The sequence below is a fragment of the Zootoca vivipara genome, chromosome 12 (genome assembly GCF_963506605.1).
Source record: "Zootoca vivipara chromosome 12, rZooViv1.1, whole genome shotgun sequence".
NCBI classification, from domain to species: Eukaryota; Metazoa; Chordata; class Lepidosauria; order Squamata; family Lacertidae; genus Zootoca; species Zootoca vivipara.
Genome location: NC_083287.1, coordinates 41,211,232 through 41,235,715, shown reverse-complemented (window position 1 = coordinate 41,235,715; position 24,484 = coordinate 41,211,232). Strand labels below are relative to the sequence as shown.

Sequence of the window (24,484 nt, the reverse complement as noted above, 5' to 3'; positions counted from 1 at the left end):
TAAAGTTTTGTGAGACTGAGAATTCTCTGGTGTAAAAGCAGCAGGATGAGCTATGTGGGCAGTGCCCAGTGTTGCTGCATGAGGGTATTTTGTGGAGCACGCTAAAGGCTAACACCACAGCTGATGTTATGGGTAAGGTTAGGGTGTCAACATTGATATTAGTTGGATTCCAGCAACACGACCTGTAATCACACAGTTTATCATGCGTTCACTAACAGCAACACTTTACTGGTGCACCTGTGTCAACACCGCTCAGAATGAGTCAAGTCACCCTTGGTACGAGTACGAATTACCTTTCACATCTAGTTTGTCAAGGAGGCATAGGTCACATCTGGCAGAGTTACTGAGTCACTGCTTTAGGAATCTGAAACCTCTGCTCCATCTACCGAATCCACTCCCCTTCTCTTGCAAAATTTTCTATTTTACCAATAAAAGGCTGTCAACCTTAAGATTTAAGCTTGAAGGGGCTATAATTATTTCCCTAGGGTTGTCGAGATTTCTGCAGCTTACACTTTCATTGTTCCCACATGACTTTGTCATAATTTGCGTGCGCGCACACACACACACCTTTCTTTGGAGCTGGCACAAGTTTTCTTTTTCTTTTTTCCCATTATCACCCTGCTACAAATTGAAAATTGGAGTTCATGCAATAAATGTGAATTACATTTTAATACCAATTATCAATAACAGGAACAAGTTAGCTGGATGATTAATATGGTGATTAAAGTGAGGTGTTTCACCAAAAAGCCACTCTGCTGTTTAGAAAGATAAAATGGTCTAATTTGTTTTCTAGTGAACCAGAATAGCACAAAGTCAGCACATTGTGTTTATATTTGTTTCTTTGGTTCTGCAGGACCAGAATGCTCCAGAAACTTCACGTCTACGAGTGGGGTGATCAAATCACCAGGATTCCCTGAAAAATATCCCAATAGCCTTGAATGCACTTATATTGTTTTTGCACCAAAGATGTCAGAGATTATATTGGAATTTGAAAGCTTTGAACTGGAACCAGATTCGAATCCTCCAGCAGGAGTGTTCTGCCGCTATGACCGCTTAGAAATCTGGGATGGATTCCCCGAAGGTAAGATACGTATCTAAAATGAGCTACCTGCCACAGGGTTGTAATCCCACAGCATGCTATAGAAGGCATGTTGACTTCTAACATCTATCACATATCTTGTCACCCAAAACAGCTATCCCATATAGAGTTCCCATACCCTCCATAATATGACATACCTTGTATCTCGATGTCATTATATTGAACATTTCCCTGCTCCCACCAGCAGTAGTCAGTGACACGGAACTGGAAAAACTCACAGCATGATGACCCATTAGAACAGGAGGTCCATTGAACCACATATTATGGAGGGGAAAAGGAATTAACACAGAGCCACTATTTCCAGTGACAGCCCTGTGTTTTTGATAGCATGCTTTTTCTGCTCTAGAAATTGCCCTTGTGCCAAATGATACACACACACTCTCTCTCTCTCCTTTGATTTCAGCAAAGCTGCAGTTGGTTCGTTTACGGTAATCTCTTGCTGATGCAGGCTCTGGAGAATTAGTTTGTATGTTGTTAGCACTAATGGAGAGAGGATGTAAGGGGTTTTATGGCATTATCCCGTGGTTTGCTACAGCTATTACAAGTTCAGTGGAGTTTAACGTTACGGTTCTCTTAGGTTGAGCACTTCCTCTTAGGATGTCCCTAAGCCAAGGGAGTCGTACATGCAGTGATGTGCAAGCAAACTGCCCTTGATAACTTCTGCAAACTTTTTGTGCGCATGTGGGAATGAACAGCGGAGGGGGGAAATATTTTGGTTGCCCCGTTCCCTAACTTGAAATAAAATCCCTGTGCAGAAAAAGTGACAGCAGAAACTGAAAACCGTGAGGCACCCACTACAGCCCACTACCCAGCATTAACCCAGTATGAGGCAGCATGCAAATTATTTGAGCAATGGGGTCAGGCGAAGCCTGGCCAAGGCAACTTGAACCCATGTTCACCATTCACATGCTGACTGTAGTGCTTCCAGGTCAGAGAGGGACCTCTCTCCCTCCCTCTCTTCACCATGCCACAGGAGCTAGCAGTTTCACTTAGCACACTGCCTTGACTGGCCACAGCTGCTCTTTTTACTGGAGGAGGCCAGTGTCACCCCTGATGGTGGCAGGGACATGGTGACTGCTGTTTTAAGATGTACCTGTATTGCCGTCCTCATTCCCCTCCCCAAGTTGGAGGGTGAATTTCTGAAGCATGGAGGCTCCAGTGGTCATGAAGTCTTCCTGGTTTCAAAATTCTACCTTGAACTCATGCATGAGACAGGGAAGGTGGGGCTTAGCATACTTGGTCCTGCTGTCTCCAACATGATCCTACACAAATGGAGGATGATTACTCCTGAAGTAATGGAGGAAGCAAAATAATTACTGGAGGCCTTTCTAATATTTAACCTGTCCATTAGAACAGTCTGGTGGCAGTTCAAGGCAGTATTATAACTGTGCCTTGAAATGTAATAATAGGGTTTTTAAAAAAATAGCAAAAAGCTCTCCGGTGGAAATTTCAATTTCAGATGATATGTGGAGAAAAAGACCAATCAGCCAAATTATTTGAAATATTTTCAAAGAGATTAGTGTCAAAGTTATTACCGCTGAAGTAGTAATTTTCTGGTTCTAGAAAATGAATGAATTGGAATCATTATGAGCAAGTATTATAATCATCCCAATGTATCTTTGGATTAAAAGTGTGTTTTGTTTAAACTATAGAAATCAGGATTGTGACATTTAAAACATATATTTCTATAACTACTTACTTAGCTGGCATCTCTCTCCCAGAAGGGGAGCACTCTGAAAATGTGCATGATTTAGCATGTGTAGGTATATGAAATGTCAGCTTGCAACATTAGTCATTGTTTAATATTTTGTATTAAAAGACATGAAGTGGAACACATTCTTCCTGCCAAAATGGTGCTGGTGGAGAAAGTGTGTCATATACATTGACAGTAGGAGATGGTTGCCTAGATTAAAGCAATTGGGCAAAACTGTATTCCAGTTTTGTCACCAGGACTGTGTCAGGGGTACTGGAAAATGGTGCATCTCACAGAGAAAGGAGCCAATGTGGACAATTGCTGGAAGACTCAGCCTTACACTGTAGAGTCAAGCCTCTGCTTTCAAGGGGTTAAGACAGGGCTGACCCAACCATTGGGAAGAGTGAAGCAACTGCCTAAGGGGGCAGATTTTGGAGCAAAACAGCAACCCACACCTGTTCCTCTTGAATTTCCCCCATTCTCCTTTGTAGCCCCACAACCTTTTGTGGTCCCCCTAATCTAGCCTGCTGTCTCCAGTGTGGTGGAGGATGATCCCATCACCAGTGTTGAAGATTCAACTGCTGATCCAACCAGCTTCTGTGCGTGTATTTTTTTTGGGGGGGAGGGGGTGCTCAGACAGCAAAATGTGTTGGGATTGGGGGGGAGTGGAGCTCAGTCAAGAAAATGTCTAGGGGGTACCCTTGGGATTAATCTCAATATCAATGGCAGAAACAAAATTATAGGCGAAACCATTCCATCACATGCACCACAGAAAGGGGAAGAGCCATTTTTGGTGGCTGTTCTTAATGGATCACAGAAGCCCTATTTTAACATCGGAGCAGACATAGGACACTCGGGCTACATGTATCTATATTGCTGGCTCTGCATAACACTCTCACTGCTGTGTTCCTAGCTCCCTGCTCCTGAAAGGAGAGGGATCTTGTATGTGTAGGGATCCTGAAGCTTTGTCTGGTTGACCATCTGCCCCCACTGGCTCTGGCTGATCCATGTCAAGTAGGGTGCTGGAATCCTGCAATCCTATACACACTTAGCTAGGAGTAAACTCAGTAGTGGACACATATAAGATTGCTCTGACAATATTCCCGCTGCTTCACCTTTTGAACAGCATGGATGTTCTCTAAAGCCCTGCTCATAAAGGAGTTCTTTATATTATTCTATGGAGAGAAAGACTCTTTACTCACATAAGGGCTTCCCTGCATTATGGGGTGCCTTTTTGCTCTTGGAGGGAAATGGATAGCCTTTGCTAATGCAGAACTGCATGCTTGCATTGGTGCAATTAGTCCATATGACTAGGATTTAGAACACGTTGGACTCCCAACTCCTATCAACTTCAGTCAGTATAACCTTGGTCAGGATAATGGAAGTTGTAATACAGCAACATCTACAGGGCACAGGAGTTCTCCACTCCTGCCATAAGAAAGTCTAAACTCCACTGATAAGTATGTGTCTAATTGCCCATGTAAGTCAGTGGAGCTTTAATCGCATTGCACTCTGCTTTTCACATTCACGAAAGGTGGCTAGCTAACACATTCTCTCAATGAAAATGTTGAAAAATTGCAAATATTCTGTTTTTATGCAGTGTAATTGTTCTTGACATGATTATAATATCTTAGATCAAATTAATAATAATGAACAAATGACATTTCCATACATGAAAGTTCGGAATCTCATAAACACACAGCTCCAGGACTGATGCTACCAGAATAGGACCAAACATCTCAAAATAAAATAATTTCTAGAAGCAGCTTCAAATGGGTCTCAGACACTCTATAATTCCAATTTAAACAGCTACAAGTAGATTTGTTGTGCTGGAATCCATTTGACCCTTCGCTCACAAATTACAAGGCAAGGAAAGATTAATAGGAGCCTTCAAGAAAGACTGACACATTCTAGCTAAGCAGGTAGTGATATAATCTCATGAATTATTGGTCAAGATGTTTTCTCCACAGTGAACCATTTAGTGTGGTCGCCTTTTGCACATTATTAAGTAATTTATTGTCATTCGCCAGTTTGAAAGCTTGAAATTGGAAAAGAGAGGGAGATGTTTAAGAATGCCCTGTATTTATACAGGAAGACTAAAAACCTCTATCTTATCCAGTTCAGGTCAGATCAATATTGCATTAACTCAGTAGGCAAAGTCTTACATGTTGTGTAAGAAAATTCAATACCCCTTTATATCATAGTCTGCAAAGCTTTCGGCTGCTATATTTACACAGCTAGATAACGAGCCCGCAGCCATGATATCTAGTGGCAGTATTCAGACAAATAAAATTTTAAATTACCATGTATGTATCTTAAAGAAAGTATGAACCCATGAGTCATGCTGAGTCTTAAAAGTGTGAATCTGCTTTGAAACAAGTTCCCTTCTGTTTGCTATTTCAAAGGAAGCATCCTTGCAGGAAATGGGGTGGGGGGTGAAGAGGGTGGCTCAGAATAAGTACCAGGGTATGGAATTATAGTGGCTTCGTTTCTCCTCCTCATTAAGGTCAATGGCTGCAGTGATCAAAGGGCCTAATGGAAAAGGAGCAAAGTCACAGATGTTTGCCCATTGGACAGAAGGAGGTGAAACAATGAGAGGAAAAGGCCAGATGCTGATTAGTCAGATTCAAGATAAAACACACAAGACCCCAGAGTCCTTTTCGTGGGAGATTAAAGAAGCGGGAGCCACAAACGAAATGGCTTCCTTGGCTCCAGCAAAAGTTGTCAGACACTAGCAGTGCCTTGGGGTGGCGCATGTTAAGCTGCGTCACAGTGCCATACGCCTCCCTAAATTACAAAGCAGCTTCCCTTCCTTGGTTCTCCAAACCTTTCTGTTATGTATGGGTATCATAACGACAAACATCAGAGATCCTAGTAAACTTAATTAAAAAGAAAACAAAAACATGCAAAATCAGTGCAGAGGCTATCGGTGTAGTTCTGCGCATGCCTTTTATTTCCAGGCCATCACAGACCAGAGTAACAGCAGCAGCAGCAGTCTGCCTCAGTGCCATAGCTCAGTGCTTAGAAACTGTGGGCACACATGTGGGCACTGCCAAATTTTAAACAGACTATTAAGTCTTTTTGAATCTCCTTATCACTCCTGGTTAAACTGTTGGCTCTGTCTTTCTCTTCATCCTTTTCCTCATCGCTTCTTCACATACTCTAACAGCCACTAAATCTATTGCCTTTTCTATGTCCTAGCAGTTTTCTTATGGGGATTTCCCCTCTTCTGCTGTGAGGACGAGCAGCAGTTACTTGTGATCTCACCTTATTGTAGGTATCATAACCATACCTTACATATCCTTGGGGGGTGGGGGTTCTGTCTTACAGATAAAGAGTTCCCATTAACATAGCTGTCAAGTTTTCCCTTTTCTCGCGAGGAAGCCTATTCAGCATAAGGGAATTTCCCTTTAAAAAAGGGGAGACCTTGACAGCTATGCATTAGTATGCAACAGAGGAATCACATATAGTGGTTTTATGCAAACTGGTGCCCTCCAGATATTTTGGGTTGCTATTCCCATCAGGTCTGGCCAGCACGGCCAAGGATCATGCATGATGGAAGTTGCATCAGTAGGGTACCAGGCTGGAAAACTTGGCTGTCTGTCTGTGCACCATACATTTAAAGCACAATACTTCCTCAAAAGAATCCTGGGAACAATTGTTTGTTAAGGGTACTGAGAACTATACATCTGTGTGGAGGAGACTGCAGTTCACAGGATTCTCTGGGGCAAGCCATGTGCTTTGAATGTGTGGTGTGTTTAAATTCTGGCCACCCACTGTTTTCAGTGGTATCTGAAATTTGCAGGGAGCCCATGGAATTGAGAGAAAGGGGGAAGCAGAAACACTTTGGCTGAAGGAGGTGAGGCAGGGAGAGAAGGGTGGATGTGAGGGGACTATGAAAAGCACGACTGGAACAGCTTGTACAGAAGCTGTGGTAGGACTTGGGGACTTACGGGAAAGCTACTGCAGGAGAAGAGGCAATGAGTGCTGATTTTGTTCTTGCGAGCAGAGAAGCAAATGCCTGGGAAGGAACAGAATGTTTGCTTTTTGGCTCTCAGCCATATGGAAATTGTGGTAAGAGGCTCTTAGGCTTAGGAAGTTCAGCCATTCTTGTTATAGATTTTATTTTATTTTTACTAGCAAAAGATTTGTTGTTCTTAAACTTCCAGAGGTGATTTCACTGGCATATATCTTTGGTGAATGAATGCCTCTGAGGGATATTACCATAATGGAAAGGAAATATTTCATACTCAAAGTGAATTATTTTCTTGGTGGCACAGGCCACAATATGAGCAGAGAGGGAATGCTTCAAGCTGGAAGCTGTTGAAAGCACAAATAGGAATGGACAGTGCAAGGGAAGGCGGGAGCCATTGATTACTGGGCAATTGTAATCACTTAGGCATTTCTCTGAATTTACTGAACAATCCATGACAGCTTGCCCTGTGAACATACTAATGAATGAGCATAGAGGCTCAAGTATACCATATCCTGCAGAGGCACAAGCAGAACAACAGAAGGGCAACCTCTTGAAACCAGAATGTATGCAACATACCAGTGTGATAAACTGGCATCAAGATGTCACCTAGACACCCCAAAGCAAACAAGGAGGCTGCATACCATAAAGAGATGTCACATCATTATATATAAGCACTGATTAGTGACATTGGAAATGACAGTTTGCAACTTTTTCATTTGCCATGTCACGAATTAGTGTTTATATTGAAGCTGTGGTGCTACTTTACCATATGCACGCAACCATAATGTTCTGATGTTGCTTTACTGCAAGGTTATGTTCAATGCATTCTTGTGATCCAATTTAAGAGGTTGCCCTTCTGTTCAATCTGTGTTTATGTCCTGTGTACGCATGAGTTTCTGTTTGTTTCAGTGCAATTCACCTTTCCTTCCCATTGCCTTGTTCACTGAGTCTTGACTGTGTTCTCATTTCTCATGTACGGATGGTGAGCTTTATTTCACGGAACTCGTTGTGCAAGCTGGACCAGCTGGACTCCTTTGTTTTGTTGGCAAAGGTTCCTTTGTGCTTTTAACTTTGTGCCTCGTTACTAACAATCGCGATCATAATAACATTTCCCCTATAAATGTATGTTGCCATTTCTCCCTGGATTTTTGTGCTGGAGTATAGAATGCTGTCTTATACCGAGTCTAGCCATTGATCCCTCTACCTCAGTAAGGTCTATGCTGATTGGAAGCAGCTCTCCAGGGTTTCTGACCGGATTCTCTCCCAGTCCTACCTGGAGATGCTGGGGATTGAACCTGGGACCTTCTGCATGCAAAGCAGATGCTCCACCACGGAGCTATGTCCCTTCCCCCATACTGTTGGTTGGTGCCTTCTGTTTTAACCTTTAAATGCCTGCTGAAATCATTTCCAGATCCCCAAACTTATGCAGTCAATTAAGAGAATTTCCATGATGGTCATGTATTTTTATGTGGCTTTTATTTTACATAGGTATTCTTGTGCACCATTCTGATATATATAGCAGTCTGTAAATATTTTTTATAAATAAGTAAATACTGTAGGAGCGAGGGTTTGTGGTAGGATGGAACTATAAATTGTTTTGGTTAATAGCTGGATATATTCTGCAACATGTCCTTGACACAGTAACAGTGCATTAGTGATGGGCTGGTTTGAATTTATTAGTTGTTTTGAGGTGCTTCCTCAGTGCTACCACATTGTTCAGCCGGTCTATAGGGAAACCAAGGGTGGGACAAAATTAAATCCAAACTTTCATGGTATAAAATGTTACAGGATTTCAGCAAGAAGCTGCAGGGCATGCACTGATGGGGAATGAAGCAGTATGACACACACAAAAAAATAATAATAATAATGTTTGCATACCTTGCAACTGTCCCATTTTAAGCAGGGCATCCCAGATTTACAGAAGTCGCCCCAGTGCTGGCTTCCAAAAGTACACTGGTGGTGGCTGCAGTGGAGGGAGGAGGGTGAAGGTGCGAGGGAGCTGAGAGGGGGCGTGGGCAGGGCCAAAGGGCACAGCCTCCATCGAGGTCATGTCCCAATTTCCTCATTCCGGTGTTGGATGGTATGTGTCTGCAGGCACAAACAGTTTTGAATGTAGGATCACATATGATTGCTCCAAAAGCACCACGAGCAGAAATCATCATGAATACACAATAACAACATCTGGAGGAGGGCAAGAGATGCCAAATTCAGGGCATTTCCTATTTTCTCTTTGGGTATGCCTAGAATCCCATCTTCTATTGTTGTGGAGACTTCACCATTGTGTTCTTGTTTCCTTTCAGTTGGTCCTCACATAGGCCGATACTGTGGGCAAAACACCCCAGGCCGTGTCCGCTCTTCAACCGGCATTCTTTCCATGGTTTTCTACACCGACAGCGCAATAGCAAAAGAAGGCTTCTCTGCAAACTACACTGTCCTGCAGAACAGTGTGTCAGAAGGTCAGTGTTTATCCATCCTACAGAGCTGTGTGCTGAATACTGTCTGTCCTGTCTCCTCACCTGCTGGGTGCTGCATGAAATATTGAAAGAAGCCTTAGATAAATAAGAGCCCTTTGTGCATCTGTTTTTAAAGCAACTACCCAAGGGCAGGAGAAGACATTTCTGCTCAAATTTCTTTGTCTAAAAAGTCACGGTGTTGTGGAGACATTCTCCCTTCCCTGTAGAAATGTAGAGGAGTAGATCTAAACAATAACATCCAGACCAAGAAGTCTAGAAGTATGTCCACAGCTGGATAGCATATGATATTTTTTATAGAATTCTGCTCCTTATCACGTTATCTGAGTATCTGGAAAATCCTGGTTAAATGGTTGGGAGATGCAGGATGCTACTTGGATGACTACAACGTTATGTGGATGGCGTTCATCCACTTCAAACTACCACATGTATACAGCCATGATATAAAATACCAATTTACTGTACACAACATTTTGTCTAAGCAGATTTCAGTCTGTGTTTGGCACCTCATTTCTGCAAAGGCAAGAACAAAGGTCTGAGGGTCAAAATCCATTGAAGGAAATGTTGATGTAACAGGGGGAGCTGCTCCAGTAACTGACAATCTGTCAACTCTCCAGGGATGAATTCCCACCCAGAACTAGAGTGATGTAGTGATTAGTGAGTTGGACTAGGACTTGGGAAACCAGAGTTCAAATCCTGACTCAGCCATGAAGCACATTTGGGTTCGCCGCTGTCTCTCAGGCTAAGCTACTTCGCAGAGTTATTGTAAAACCAGCTGGAGAGAAGGTAGAACCATGAATGCCACATTGAGCTCCTTGGAGAAGTGGGATATAAATGCAATTATAAATAATAAATGTAGTAGTGAACTATGCAGGAGCTCTTGACTCTGGTCCAGCAGATCCTAACTGCATGGTAGAATTGCAGCAGCCAAACTTTTAATACCACATCCACAGAGCATCTTGTGTTGTCTTTGATCAAAACAATAGCTGACATCTGTACAAAATTCAAGTAGTATGATTCAACATTTCAAATGGAGATTCTGCAGCATACCAAAGTCTGACTTGCCTCTTAATAATGTATCTTAAAAGCCAGTTGTAATTTTTCTGTTTGATTTCACAGAATTGTTTCCCTCAGGGAAAATGCTGATCGACTAGATCTCATTTTTGGTCATGTGTGTGCTTTTAAACCTTCAAATAGAATTAAAATTAACAAGGTTAATCATACCCCTGTCACATCACGGGCGCTTTCTGATTTTTCAAACATTTTATTCCACCTCTCTTTTTAACATTTAATTCATTTTTTGGTCTGAATTTAATGCTCATCATACAGACAGGCCTGTTTTATATCCCATGTAGAGGGAGTATGTGAAGACTAGAGGAACAGCTTTTAAAGCTGACGTTTATAAGTAAAATATGGAGGCAGCATGGTAGAGAGCTGGACTTTTGACAGGGAGGTCTGGTTCAAATCCATGCTTAAGCCACAAGCTTACTGGGTGCCCTTGGGCCAATCACCATATCTAACACTAATATGCCTCATTTGGTTGTTGTGAGGATTAAATGGGGAGCAGCATGTGTTCACCACCTTGAGTTTTTTGAAGGAAAGGTGGGGTAATTCAGTCCATTATCCTCTCTCTCAGACTATTCACCCCCTTTTTTTCTTGCAGTGGAAATTGTACATGCTGGGCTACTATGGTTATATACCTTGGTTATTTCAAAACTTGCCAGCATTTCAGAAATTTTGTAATATCAGAGTGATTTATGACATAAGTCTGTCATAAAGAACATGAAGAGCTTCCAGCAAAGCCCCCCCCCATGTCTTTATTATTATTATTTCTGATATTTATAGCCCTATATTTCTACAAACACACAACCAAGGAGGCTAGACACATAGAGACAAGATGAGTAGTTCTTGCATCGGTTTGTGCCTTCCACTGTGTTTGGGTGCCTTCAAAAACTTGACCACAATTATCAGCAGTAGAAGAACTGCTATGGCCTCATTTGATAAAGTCACACATCCCAGTACTTGGGCATCCCCTTCAAAGCAGAAAAGGGTGAAATACTGAGGCGTTAACTTCTGTGTTGTTTTGCCGTTGTCTTCATTGGGATATGGATTGCAGCCACTGCTTCTTGTCATAGCTATTTTGGATATTGTGAACTGACAACATTGTGCTACTGACAACATTGTTATTTTCAGATTTCCAGTGTGCTGAACCTCTTGGTATGGAATCTGGTGAAATACATTCTGACCAAATCAGTGCCTCTTCCCAGTATAGCACCAACTGGTCTTCTGAAAGGTCTAGATTAAATTACCCTGAAAATGGGTGGACGCCTGGAGAAGATTCCAACAGAGAATGGATACAGGTATGAAAGACAACCAACCCACATCTGTAAAAGTTACAACTCTGGTGAGGTGTTTCAAAGAAAGCATTTTCTTTGAAGCATTCAAAGAAAGTCATTTTAAAGGTAAATGCACCAGTGTATAGAGTGGGGGGGAAATCCTGCATAACACAGAGTCCTAGGCATGAATATTTCAACTCCCCCTGTTAGATGTTTACTACAAATAGACTGACTTTCAAAGGTATGAGGTGGAGGGAGGGAAAGGAAAGGAAAGGTCAAGAAGATGCATTCTTTCACTTCCTGCGTGGTCTTTCCCCTCTTCATTTTCTGGGCACAAATAACAGAGATTTTGGTTTAGTCGGAAAAGTCAATATTAGTTTAACGAGCACTTAAAGTGAAATGGTCTGCTGAGCAGCCTGTGGTAGCTTTCACAAGAACAGTACTCAATAGCTACTTGGTGCCATGAGGAGATGAGTGAGAATTTCACCTTGGAAGGTCTGGGTCTTTCACAAAAATGTAAAGTAAAAATGAGATAAGCCTATTGTTTTCTGTACATCAGAACATTAGACCCATAGGCAGACCACTAAGACAGTGTGGAACCAGGAAGTGGCATTCAAATTTTACTGCAGAGTAGACCCATTGAAACTAATGAACATGACTAAGTTAGGACCATACCTGCCAAGTCTCCCACTGAAAAATGTGGGATCAGTGGTGGCACAGCACCGGACGTTGCCTAGAAGCAACTTCCGGGGCCACTCTGACCATGTGGGGGCACCGGAAATACGGCAGAGCGGCACCAGGAGTCGCTTTTGCGCATGCCCGGCGGCCATCTTGGTGACGGCCGCCACCAAGATGGCCGCTGGGCATGCGTAGAAGCGACTTCCGGTGCCGCTCTGCCCTATTTCCGGTGCCCCCACATGGGCAAAGCAGCACCCAAAATGGAGGCTCACTGGCAGGTAGAAAATCCAAGGGATTTCTGGAATTTTTCTGCATTCGGGAGAACAGCGGGAAACGGATTAAAATCTGGGGGTTTCCCGCGGAAAACAGGGTACTTGGCAGCTAAGGTTAGGACTATTAATTTCAGTGGCTCTGCCCTGAGTAAAACTAAGTTGAATACCGCCCAGAGAGTATAAGGCAAAAACTGCAGTTGCCTTTGTTAAGTGTAAAAAAGAAGTTCTGAAATGAAGGAGTATGAAATCCTGAACACAGAATAGAAAATATAAGGGCCAAGGTGCAATAAATAAAGTTAAGGCTATTTAAGTGTGCCTGTTGTGCAGTGATATTTCCCATTCCATTTGGCAGCATGGTACAGAAAACCAATTTATCTAATGGTTACATGTAGTATGTGGTAAGCAATTGTCAGTATTCACCCATCGAACCATATGTCATATGTACCTTTTTAGAAAAATCAAAACATATTTCTACTCATATGCAGAAAATTCTGATTAAGATGCTGAGAAGAAAGCTACATTTTGGCCCCAGTTCAGAACCATGTGTCAGGGTGTGAATTTTCTTAACTCTTTCCCCCATTCCTCTCCACCAAAGAGCAGGTTCTTTGTACAATGTCAGAAGCTGTATCTGAATATACTTATGACCCATCCTGGTTTTGAGAGTCAGTTTCTGATGCCATACAGCTATTGTTAAAAAATGAATGCAGAAATATTTATGCATATATTTTTGTTTCCCACACACACAGCATGGGAATTGGTGTTCTTATTTCTGCAGAGTGGGGTAGAGGAGATATTTACAAGAGTTAGTGCCTCCTCTTCCTCTTCACCACCTTACTCCACTCCTGCACCTTTGAAATAACTTGTTTTATGCTTGATCCATTTTGTTCAAGTGGGCAGTAAACACCTCTCTACCTGAGTAATTTCCTTGCACTGTTGTGCAACCAGACCTACCATTTCGCTATCATTTATGGCCACATTAAAATTATTTGTTAGAGAATTCAACCCAATGAATGCTGCTGGGTTATTCGATTGTTATTTTTTGTTTTACAAAAGGGAGTCTGTTAAGAATTCAAAGACTCAGTTATCATAAATATCAGAACATCCCTCCCCCCCTACTATTTAATTAGAATCTCTGCTTTCCTCTTTAATTGTGGTCTAAATGCAGTTGATGACAGCAGGAGCCAGGAGAGAAATGTTCACATTTGTTAGATTAATATTGCAGTATTGAAAGCTTCCAGTAGTTTAAATAACTGGGGCATGCTTCGGGCTTTTATTGTTTTTCATACGAAATATCGAGCTGACATATAAGAATAATGCATCATTAACCATCAATAAGAGCGTTCGCATCAGTGTTTCCTCTGAGGTTTGCTGTCTGCAAGAAAGCTTAAAAACATGTTGAGTGGTAATCAGCCAGGGGAAGAAAGTCAGGGGAAATCTTTCATTCCTGATCCTTTGGTACACAACGGGACTCTCAGGTGTCCAGCTTATGAGGCCTCAGCACATCCTGAGCTGCTGAAAACCAGTTAATTGTAAATGATAAACTTAATCACACTTCACTGTAGCAAACAGAAATCAGTTGATTCTAACTCCCAAGGAATAAGTAGCAGGGAAATTAAGCAAACCTTGACTATAAATCAAATGACGTTGGCGTTAATTGCTGTCACTTATCTTCACAGAAGTGTAGCAAACATAAAAATTGCATTCCATATTTTTATCCCCACTTCTTTTTAAAAGAAAATCCACTTCCATATTCCCCGCTCCACAATTTAGTAAAAGAGAGACAGAAATCTAACTTGTAAGTTGTAATTTCCCCCTGTAGCTTGCTCTAAGCAAGCATTTAGATGAAGTCAAGAGGTTCACATGGCAGGGGGAAAAAACCCGATGGCAGCAGGAAAGTTAATAATTTTGAAAGTTAATCTCAAGGAAGAGAAGACTGGAGGTAGCAAATATGCAAAAAGTTCATTACAAAATGAATGGAAATGTATTTCAAGGGTAGCCTCATTACGAGGCTGAGGAAGTCCAGTACCTCAGGCAGGAGTTTAAGGGAGTGTAATACTGTATTGAGTGGGGCTTACAAAAATCTGCAGTAAGTTCCTGAGGTCTCTTCTTTGTACTGCCAAAATCAGTAATGCTGTATATTGGGAAATGCAGAATATAGTACCTAGATTAGAGTGCAATTTTGAGTGAAGCAAATATACACAAGAGCATCAAAGTCCAAATCAGATGCTGTACTTAAGGTGTGCTTATATTTCCTTAACTGCCTCGGGAGTCCTCAGAGATGAGTATCGAGGAATCCCATTCATATCTGATAACCATGTCCACGATTGTCCAGGCAGCATTCCTCCAATGATAGCATAGTTGGTTGGATGGTTTTGGGTACAGTCAAAGGCAGCCCAGACTGCCTGAGATACCGGTGGTAACGGCAGCAGCAGAATCGCTTCTTGTGGGTGCAGAAATGAAACGTAGACTTCTGGAAGCAACTAGGGAAGCGAAAAGTGGAAAGAGCAGAAAAATAGAGGCAGCTGGTTGTGTTCTAGTCTCCTTAGCAAAAAAAAAAAAAACCACATATGCTTATTACCAGCAGGTTGCATTGATCCTTAAAACAGGGCACTGAGGGAAGGGGCAGGATGTGGCACATGGAGAGCATGTTTACTTGGCAGTAAGTGTACATTGACCTAAGTGCCCATATTGGCATGCCATGGGGGAATGAAAAACAAGGCCCTGATCTCTTGGGATCTTCCTATGTGTGGGTGGTGTACTGGCAGTATGGCAGACTGAATCCAGCATATGTTCCCCATCTTAACAGTGCGGAGAAGGGGAGATAAAGATATGCAGAATAGCATGTGTGAAGGGCTCAAAAAAATAAATCTTGTTTCTGTTACATCCAAAAGCCACAAGTAACCATGTTGGCCCATTTGGAGGGAGGACCCCAAAAGGCATTTCCTTTAGGGGCAAAATGCAAAAGCAGCATTATTTACTTCCTTAATGCAATAAATGCTGTTCTATTCCACTCCCTTGACCAAAACCTGTTTGATTTTTTTTTAATCTTCTGCTTCTTCTTCAGTTCTTTTTACATAGTGAAATAGCATCATTGATATTCCACCCCACCCCCCACCCCGCTCCACAACAATGCTTTCATTTAATCCAGAAAAAGGAACAGAAGTTGAAGTATATTTCCGAGCTTCCCTCATTAACATATCCTTTCACTGGGGGGGGGGTGGTATTTCCACGTTGGTAACCTAAACAACAAACATGTTAATAGCTATCAATTACCAGCAAAGTTTTAGCTCTCAAAACTAGTAAGAATGCCAACCCAAGGGTTCCACATCTGTTTTTAGTGAAATCTGTTCCTGTCTGTGGTATTTAAAATCTGAGGAACTCCTGTTATTGTGCAATTGGGAATCCTAAGGGAGTAAAATCTTAATCAAATCCATAACATGCAAGGGTTTTATGATTGCACTTTCAGTACATTCCTTTTAAACGGATGGCAGATTTCTGCCCTGGCAGCAGTAATTGTGTTTTTACAGAGTACATTCAACATCCACAGTTAGGACCAACAGTTACATTTAAGCAGCACACATAAAATCATTGCGCTTAAATAACTTTTGTGGTATGCTTAAAAGCCCTTGAGTGAAACCTGTGTTTGTAAACACAATTAGCACCTTACATCTTTTGTGTTTTGGGTTGTCCTGTGTTGCCTTCTTTAGTAAATCCCAGCCAGGTGCCTTCTCTAACCCTTGTTACTGCAAACAAGGAGGAAGAGAGTCTGAAAAAATATCACCAGGACATTTACAGTGAGTTTATATAAGCAGGGAGATTTAACAAATTGTGAGACCTTGGGTGGTATGTCCAGCTAAGCCATACACAGAGTAGACCCATTGAAATGGATAGACTTGACTAATATAAGTACATTGATTTCAGTGGGCCTACACTATGACTTAGGCTGCAGACACACCATACATTTAAAGCACCTCCACCCCACCAAAAAAAGGATCATGGGAACTGTTGTTTATTAAGGGTGCTTTGAACTGTAGCTCTGTGAGGTGCAAACTACAGTTCCAATGTTTATTTGGAGGGATGTGCTTTAAATATATAGTTTGTGTGTGTAGTTTGAGTTGCAGGCAGTGTTGAATGGAACCCACTCAAGAGTACAGAAGATTTAGTTCTGTTGTCAAATTCTTATGGGTGTATGAAATCAGCATTGTTTTTTTTGTTCTCCAAATAGAAATGTCCATTGCAATCTCTCTTCTGCATACAGTGTACACAAATCACCACATCTTTCAGATTCATACCCTGGGAATTGCCCTATAATGACAAGGTAGAGAGTTTTGTTTGCTTATTTCCCACCCTTCAGATATATTTTCCCCCCAAGGCATCTTACACAGAGATAGCAAACATGCTGGGTATCAAGATACAGATCATTTTCATTTTCATGTTATATTTTGTCAAATTTCACATGAAAAAATTGTGACATCTGTTCAGAGCCACAGCTGGGAGCAACATCAGCATGAGGATATTATTATTAATTTCAGCTTCCACGTAGGTCTGGACTAACTTATCCTCAGATGCCAAAAGCTAATCCAATCCAAATAAATAGGTCTCCCAGTACTTCTGAAGGATGTCCAAGGTTTAGCACTGGCAAGTCTGCAGAGAAAGACCATTCCCCAGCTCCGAGAAGCTTAGCCAGAATACTATTTTACATGCCTTTAATATCTACACTGAGTGCATGAGTGCCTGATTCAAGAAAAGTACTCTCCTGGACAAACTAAATGCAGCTTAGGAGATCCATGATATTTGGGGGAAGCACACAGGTGTTTGTAAGGTGCCTGTATAGCAAATTGTGGAAGGTGTGTTAGGCCAGGGAAGCAGAATGGTGAGAAGGGGTTGAACATCCTCACCGCAGTACCACTTCCCTGAACAGATACGTAGCTCAGTCAGTAGAACATGAGACTCTTGATCTCAGGATCATGGGTTCGAGCCCCATATTGGGCAAAAAGATCTCTTACATTGCAGGGGGTTGGACTCGATGATTCTCGTGGTCTCGTCCAACTCTACAATTCTATGATCCTCACCCCAGTGCCACTTTCCTGAACAGGTATATAGTTCCATGCAACTGCTTTTTAATGGTATTGGGTTCCTTGAGAGTAGGGGCAAGGCATAAAGTTAATATAAATGCATAATTTGAGCTTTAAAAACAAACAACTGAGGTCACACACATCACGCATCCTTAAGCCCCCAGCTACTCTTAGGGGTGTTAGAGGAGGGACCTGTGGCCTGGTGACTCACACCTGCCATCAGTCAGAAGGTGGGCTGCTGCTTTATGAACTGTGAATATTAAAACTTCTACTGTACAGACAGTAGCCTTCTTAGCTATACTTCCGCCAAAGGTCAAATAGCTGATTTGGAGACAGAAACTTCACAGTGCTTGGGAGGAACCTAATTTCTCTTTCTTTTGCCCCCCTTTCAAGACTTGAAAGATATACCAAGACAAATAGGTTAGATAATATTAATTCCTCCAACAATCTGCATTGATTAAAACATCAAAAATGCTGTGCATTTCTCCCCCTTGTTCAAGAAAAAAAAAATATTGATTGCGTTTAAAGCATTTATTAGTATAGAATACTTCCTCTGAACGAAAGCTGCCTCCAAATGGAGTCTCCTTCCTTTTCCCATTCAGATGATTAAGCAATCCATATTCCTTTAATATTTATAACTTTGTGACTGCCGTGTGGAGAGGAACTGTTATAACACGGATACAAAAGGGAAGTATTCCAGCAGCAGGCCGAAAAATAGTTCATCTTATGGCATCCCACATTAACATCCGTACAATATTCTGTCTTCATGCCTCGCATATACACATAGTGTGTGTGTGTGTGTGTGTGTGTGTGTGTGTGTGTGTGTGTGTGTGTGTGTTTGAGAAAGTTTCTTCCTCTTTCAGGCAGTTGCTTAGATTGGCTTTACTGGGGGGGTCTAAATGCTTTGCATGAGAGTCTGGGGGGCGCATAGGAAACCTGCAGTGTCTGGCTTTTCTTCTTGCTTTCCCTCCCCCACTTCTTTTGAGCACGCACAGTACCCAAATGTATCATACAACAACTGCTTGTGATAAGATGAATCCTAGAAACAGCTCTGCTTTCGAGTCTTCCTTGGCTTTGAAAGGCTGCCTGAGAGCAGAAGTTCACAGTCGTCATTGTCAGGCTTACTCATCGTTAGGGAGGGCACTGACATGAAAGCCAGGTTACTGTCAATTCATTTCCTCCTCCCCTCTCTCCCCTTTTCACAAGCACAAGTTATCTATTCAGCTTGTGTCATTTCACATTTCGTAATGCCACTCCAGAAAATTATAACAAGCGGCACTGGCTGTTCAGTTGAGAGGATAACATCACGAAGCTGGTTTTCCATCTTTACCTGTTCAAGAGCAAAACAACGGATTAGGGTATTTATTTCCAGGAAGGGGCCTTATTCCAGCTCAGAATTTATTGTGCATCCAGTTCAGAGTTGTCAGCTCTGACTGGCAGTGCTACTCTTTGGGTTATCAATCAGGGCTCTTTTCTTTGTTATCCAGTTCTTTTTAACTGAAGATGCTAGCGATCTAACCTGATACCTTCTGCATGCAAACTATGTTCTCTCTCCAATGTGCAGCACTGAGAGACTAGAACGGGGGTAGGGAGGACACATTTATTCATGGACAACCTTCCAGGGTCCACACGCTGGTGGGCGGGGGGCAATACAGAGGGCCAGAGGGCCACATTTGCCCTTGGCCCAATGGTTCCCTGGCCCTGGTATAGAACGTCCAACCCAGTCCTCCAAAATACATTTACTCAGAACTGAGTATCACTGAATCTTTGGTGTTTTTAGAAATTATTTTCAATAAACAAGCATTAAACAAACAGATTTGGACATACTCCTGGTTCACCACAAAAGTTGTTATCATAAAGCCTCATTCATATTGGGTTTTTCAGTCAATCATTTTATTTGTATGCCTCCTTTTCAAAATTAAAACCATGCTCAAGGTGGCTTGCAACATATAAAAAATTGTATAACTACAAATGTAACAAAAGTAGTCCTAAACAATATCAAAAAGCACACAACCAAACTGAAGAGTTTCCACATAACATAACATCCAAAATAAACATGCAAAAGAATAACATAAACAGCTGCGCCTCGACAAAAATCCCTGAACAATGCTCAACCCAAGATTCTGTTCAGCAGCCTCAGCTTTTGTAGTTGGAGTCTGTCAGGGCCCTGCCCTCCCAGGCCAGGTGGGAAAAGGCCTGCTAGCCAAGGAGCAGGTCTTCCAGGACTCACAGGCAAAATGGTCCAGCAGGGCTCTTGTGTATTGAACAATAGTAGAAATTCAACAGGTGTAACTTCTTTCCAACTTGGAGATAAAATGATAAATGTTCTGCAGCTCTTAAAGGTAGAGACTGCAGCCCTAGAAGATCCGAGTGTTGGCAGCCTTGACAAGTTCAAGTGGTGAGCAGTTAGTTTTTCAAGCACTGCTGGGGCCCAAAAGATAAAAGAGGGAAGAAACATTCGCAGTCTGAGAAGCTGTTCAAACTTGAGGAGGAACAGAAAAGTGATAGTGGGTCGTTTGTAGGAGCAGAAGAGGATGTGAAGACACTGCAGGGATCCAAGAAAGAGCTGATAGCACAGCATCTGCTACTCTGCAGATTTAATTACACAGCACCTTGCCATCACTTTTAGGCTCAGTTACGTATCTTTGCCTGGACTAGTTTCCACATCTGTGCTCTGATATAAGTTGGAGCAATTAAGAGGCCATGTTGGTCTTATTCAGCTCATTGTCCCTTTAAGTCTCTTGCTGCCTGGTCATTCACTGCCTGCACCCATGTGTTTCCCAGCCTTCCTTTATGCTTCCACTGAACTTTGCCCTCTTTACAACACTCTCTCATAGTGGTGGGGGGATTGCAGGTCAAAGGATCTTTGCTTCACTGAGTTAACTATCTGTCTTACCAGAATCGGTGCATTCCATTGCCTGGGCTCACGCAACCCTGATTTTCTTTTTGTTGTCACCATCACTTCCTGCCGTCACAGGAGAGCTTGTGCGAACCTGAAACTATTGTGTATTCCCTTGTTTTAAAACGCAGTTCTAAAAGGCCTTGCTCTAGCCTTTGCATCTGTCAATGAACAAATGTTTCATTCAGCAACAGCTTCTTCCTTTTTTCTTTTTTTTAAGAGTCCACATAGATTAAACAAACTGAAGCCCCTCTTTTTTGTCTATTGACCAGGCTGTGTTTCAGACTGGATGTTTAAACTTAACAACTGAGAAGCAGCTGGTATCTATGCAGACTGTTGTTTCTCTCCTGTGTGGCCTCCTGTGCTGAATCCACCAGATGCCATTTATTCTTTTTGTCGAAGAGCTACTCTCAAGATGTGGAAGGGTCGCTTTGTTCGGTGGTAGAGCATCAGCCTTGCATGCAGAAGAGCCCGCACTGGTCACTGTAGACCCTACAAAGCTAGATGGACCAAGGGTCTAATTTGGAATAAGGAAACTTCCAGTGGATTATACTCAACATAGCTAATACTCAGAAGATACCCATTGCAATGACTGGACATAATTGACTTAGATCCATTAATTCCAATGGGTATGCTGTGAGTAAAAGTTAGTTGGCCACAACCCTGTGTTCCTAGGACACACTCTGTTGCATTGTACATTGTAAAGTATGAGCTGGAGTTAAGCTGCAGAACTATGAGAAGCTGTCACTGAGATCATATCTGTTCTGCCAGGATCACAGGCAATATCTGGCCAATCAGAGAGAAGTCACTAAAATGCTTTACCTTATTTTGGTGGTGCCAAAAATATTAGAATATATTAGAGTAGGTCTTCAGACAAATGCATGTAAGGGACGGGCCTTGCCACAATGATCCTATTCCCTCTCCATGTGTATTCCCTTGCATGAATTTTGTCCTCTGAAAAGGGTTTATATAATCCAAGACCAAAGGGTGTCTGTTGCTTGGCTCTGTGTAGCTGCATCCAAGGTTATAAGGTGAATAATATGGAGCTGAAATTATTGTGACACCATTTGAGAAGGCAGTAAATCCTGCCTGCTTTCAATACTCATTTTTTGTACCTACAAGCTAGACTTGTCTGGAATGAGAGTGACCGCTGGAAGAGATGCAAGAACCATTTCCAGTGGAAGGAATCCACACAGAGACCGCAGGACACTTGTAGCTTGCTTCTGAGAATTTTCGAAGCTCTATAAGTGTGTCTTGTTTTGAAAGTGCAATTCAATAAGAAACTTCACTGGTTTGAATGCTGGTCCACTAAATACTTGTCTGTGTTCCAAACTGCGGGATTAAGCTACGGTTTAAAATTAAATCTAAATCACAAAAAGTATTTCAAAATGTTAATTAAAAGTATTAAGTTTCTGAATAATTTATAGCTTAGCAGGGGTTTCTAAGGGATGAGGGGGATGGGAGAGCCCATTCACATCTATTTCTTTTGTTGACCCAGTGATTGCGAAATGTCTTAGGTGTACATTTGCAGGCTAATGTGATGCTAAAGCAAAGCTTTTGGCTTCAGAGAAGTAATATTTTACAATAAGCCATGCTCCTTGTAGACAGAAAGCAATCTTTTTCGAAGGTGCCAGGAGTTAATCAGCCTCTGTCCTGCCACAGAAAAGTTTCCAATTACATAAGAAGTTGATTGCTTTGGTTTGAAGCATACAGTCTTTTTTCTCTCTCTCGTAGGAATGCACTGTGCCTTCACGTCCAGATTTTTTGGTGTTGCCAAGCAAGAGGTGAATTGGGAAAAAGGGATATGTTCTCTGACTCCTCTGAAAATAATATACCTTGAAATCTATTTTGAAAAGTTGTGCAGATGGAGCATAGCTTACTGGCATGCGCCTGAAAGCACATTTCTCCTTTCTTTGCATGGCCAGTAAAAACACGCTGTAAAGCACACTTAGCTGGTTTCAATGGGATGTATTGTTTTCTGCACAACTTCTCAACCAATCACTTCATCAAAGACTGCCTTACACTTAAGAATACCACACAGAACTGATGTATACTAGTGTCCCTGTCCTCTCCCTGGATGGGAATAGCATTCCTCCCTGTACCTTACCCTGCGCGCTGCTTTCACATTTAATTTTCATAGTTTCCATGCCGGAGCCGTTTGGTATGCTGAATTCTGGAAATGTCTCAAGCTTGAAACGCTAGTATATGAACCTGCTGTACTGAGTCGCTTTTGTCTCCCCTTACCAGAGTACCGCTTGCCAATTTTTACAGCTACAGCAGATTTTTTTTACTATTCAAAAACAGAACCAGATGGAATGCCAGTTCAAAGAACATGTCAGAATTAAATATTTCTCTTTTAATTAGTTGCTTCTGATTTATGCGGGGGAAAATTAACATAAGAGTAGGAGAATGTGCCATGAATCCAGATGTGACGCAGCCCACACACACATTATCTTTTCTCTGTCAAAAAGATAGATCTTTCTCCCCACCACCACCTTATTTTGGGGGGTGGGAGGGGTGACAAAGCTTGCAAGCAGAGCCGTGACAAGTGTCAAAGGCCCATTCTGCCTTCCCTCTGCAGTGCCAACAATTTTAAATTTTAAAGAAAGATAAAATAAAACATTTCATTTGAAAATAGCGCACATTACTCCTTTTTTGCTGTTATCAGTCATTTCTGCAGCATGTTCTGCTTCATAATTTCTACTTCTTTGGGCTCCCCAACAGCTCTGTGAGGTAGGCCACTATGATTTCCATTTTTTCAGAAGAGGGTCCCAAAGCTGAGAAGGAACAGCTCTACTGAAGAAACACTGTTAACAGCTTCTTCCTACACAATTTCCCTTCTACAGAGGTTTCACCCCCATGACAAAATCATGTTGTGGAAGCTCTGATAAGCAAGCAATTTCCATGCAGCAAGGGAAAATGATTTACACAGCAGCTGGCAGATTGGCACACGGTTAAGAGCAAGAAAACCATGCAATACCCCCCCCCCTTTCCACCTGCTCTGAAAGGGAAGCTGAGAAGCAAAATGTGGAAGCCCACCCCCACCACCTTCCCTCACATTGGCTCTTTGAGTGCAATGTCGGCAGTTTCTCATAGAAACTGCCCCAGGGTATGGTCTGAAGACATATGTGGCTACCAGCTTGCTGTGGATAAGCAGGTCTGGCTCTTGCAACTGACTAGCAGGAAGCACATGTATGCTGCCTTGGGTTCCATGACAGAAGAAAGGCGGAATATAAATGTAAGAAATCAATATCCCTGGGGGCTCTTGCTTGCTTTCAGATACAGTGGTACCTCTGGTTAAGAACTTAATTTGTTCCAGAGGTCCGTTCTTAACCTGAAACTGTTCTTAACCTGAAGCACCACTTTAGCTAATGGGGCCCCCATGCTGCTGCTGCGCCTCCGGAGCACGATTTTTGTTCTCATCATGAAGCAAAGTTCTTAACCTGAGATACAATTTCTGGGTTAGCGGAGTTTGTAACCTGAAGTGTTTGTAACCTGAAGCATTTGTAACCCAAGGTACCACTGTATTATTTTCTACTTTTTGCCTGAGAGGCTCTTTTATCCCTGGGTATTTTATTTCCTTTGCCTCGGGTAAATGACATTTTCCACTTTGTTCTCTGCCAGGGATAACTCCTGTTGTCAGGTACCCGTCACTACAAAACCACTGTCTCTTTGTTGCCACTTTCTGATTTGAGGAATGTATTTTTAACATTTTGATGGTGAAAGCCAGTGCTTTTTTTTGGTGGTGGTACTCACCGGTACACCATACCGGCACACACACACCCCGAGACGCTCAGTCTCATGGGGAGACGTGGCATGAGCAAAGCCCGGCAAGGTTCCAGCCGTTGCTACCCCCCCCCCCACGAGCTGGCCGCAGAGCACAAGTCCCTCTCCCCGAGGTGTGTGAGATTGGGTGGGTTTTCCCCTGCCATACACTGCACTCTGCTGCTGTCCATGTGCGCCCTGGTTGCCTTGCTGGGGAGAC

General features: G+C 42.3%; 1 protein-coding gene across 2 annotated transcripts in view; it reads left to right on the top strand.

Annotated features, from left to right (window-relative positions):
- The window catches only part of NRP1 (neuropilin 1), a 128,066-nt gene that overhangs the window by 61,637 nt on the left and 41,945 nt on the right, over positions 1-24,484 (top strand). For both annotated transcript variants that reach the window (XM_035130126.2, XM_035130125.2), the window contains exons 5-7: positions 854-1,081; positions 9,069-9,224; positions 11,433-11,599. In XM_035130126.2, the coding sequence (XP_034986017.1) occupies positions 854-1,081; positions 9,069-9,224; positions 11,433-11,599 (551 nt within the window). The remainder of the gene's footprint in view (positions 1-853; positions 1,082-9,068; positions 9,225-11,432; positions 11,600-24,484) is intronic.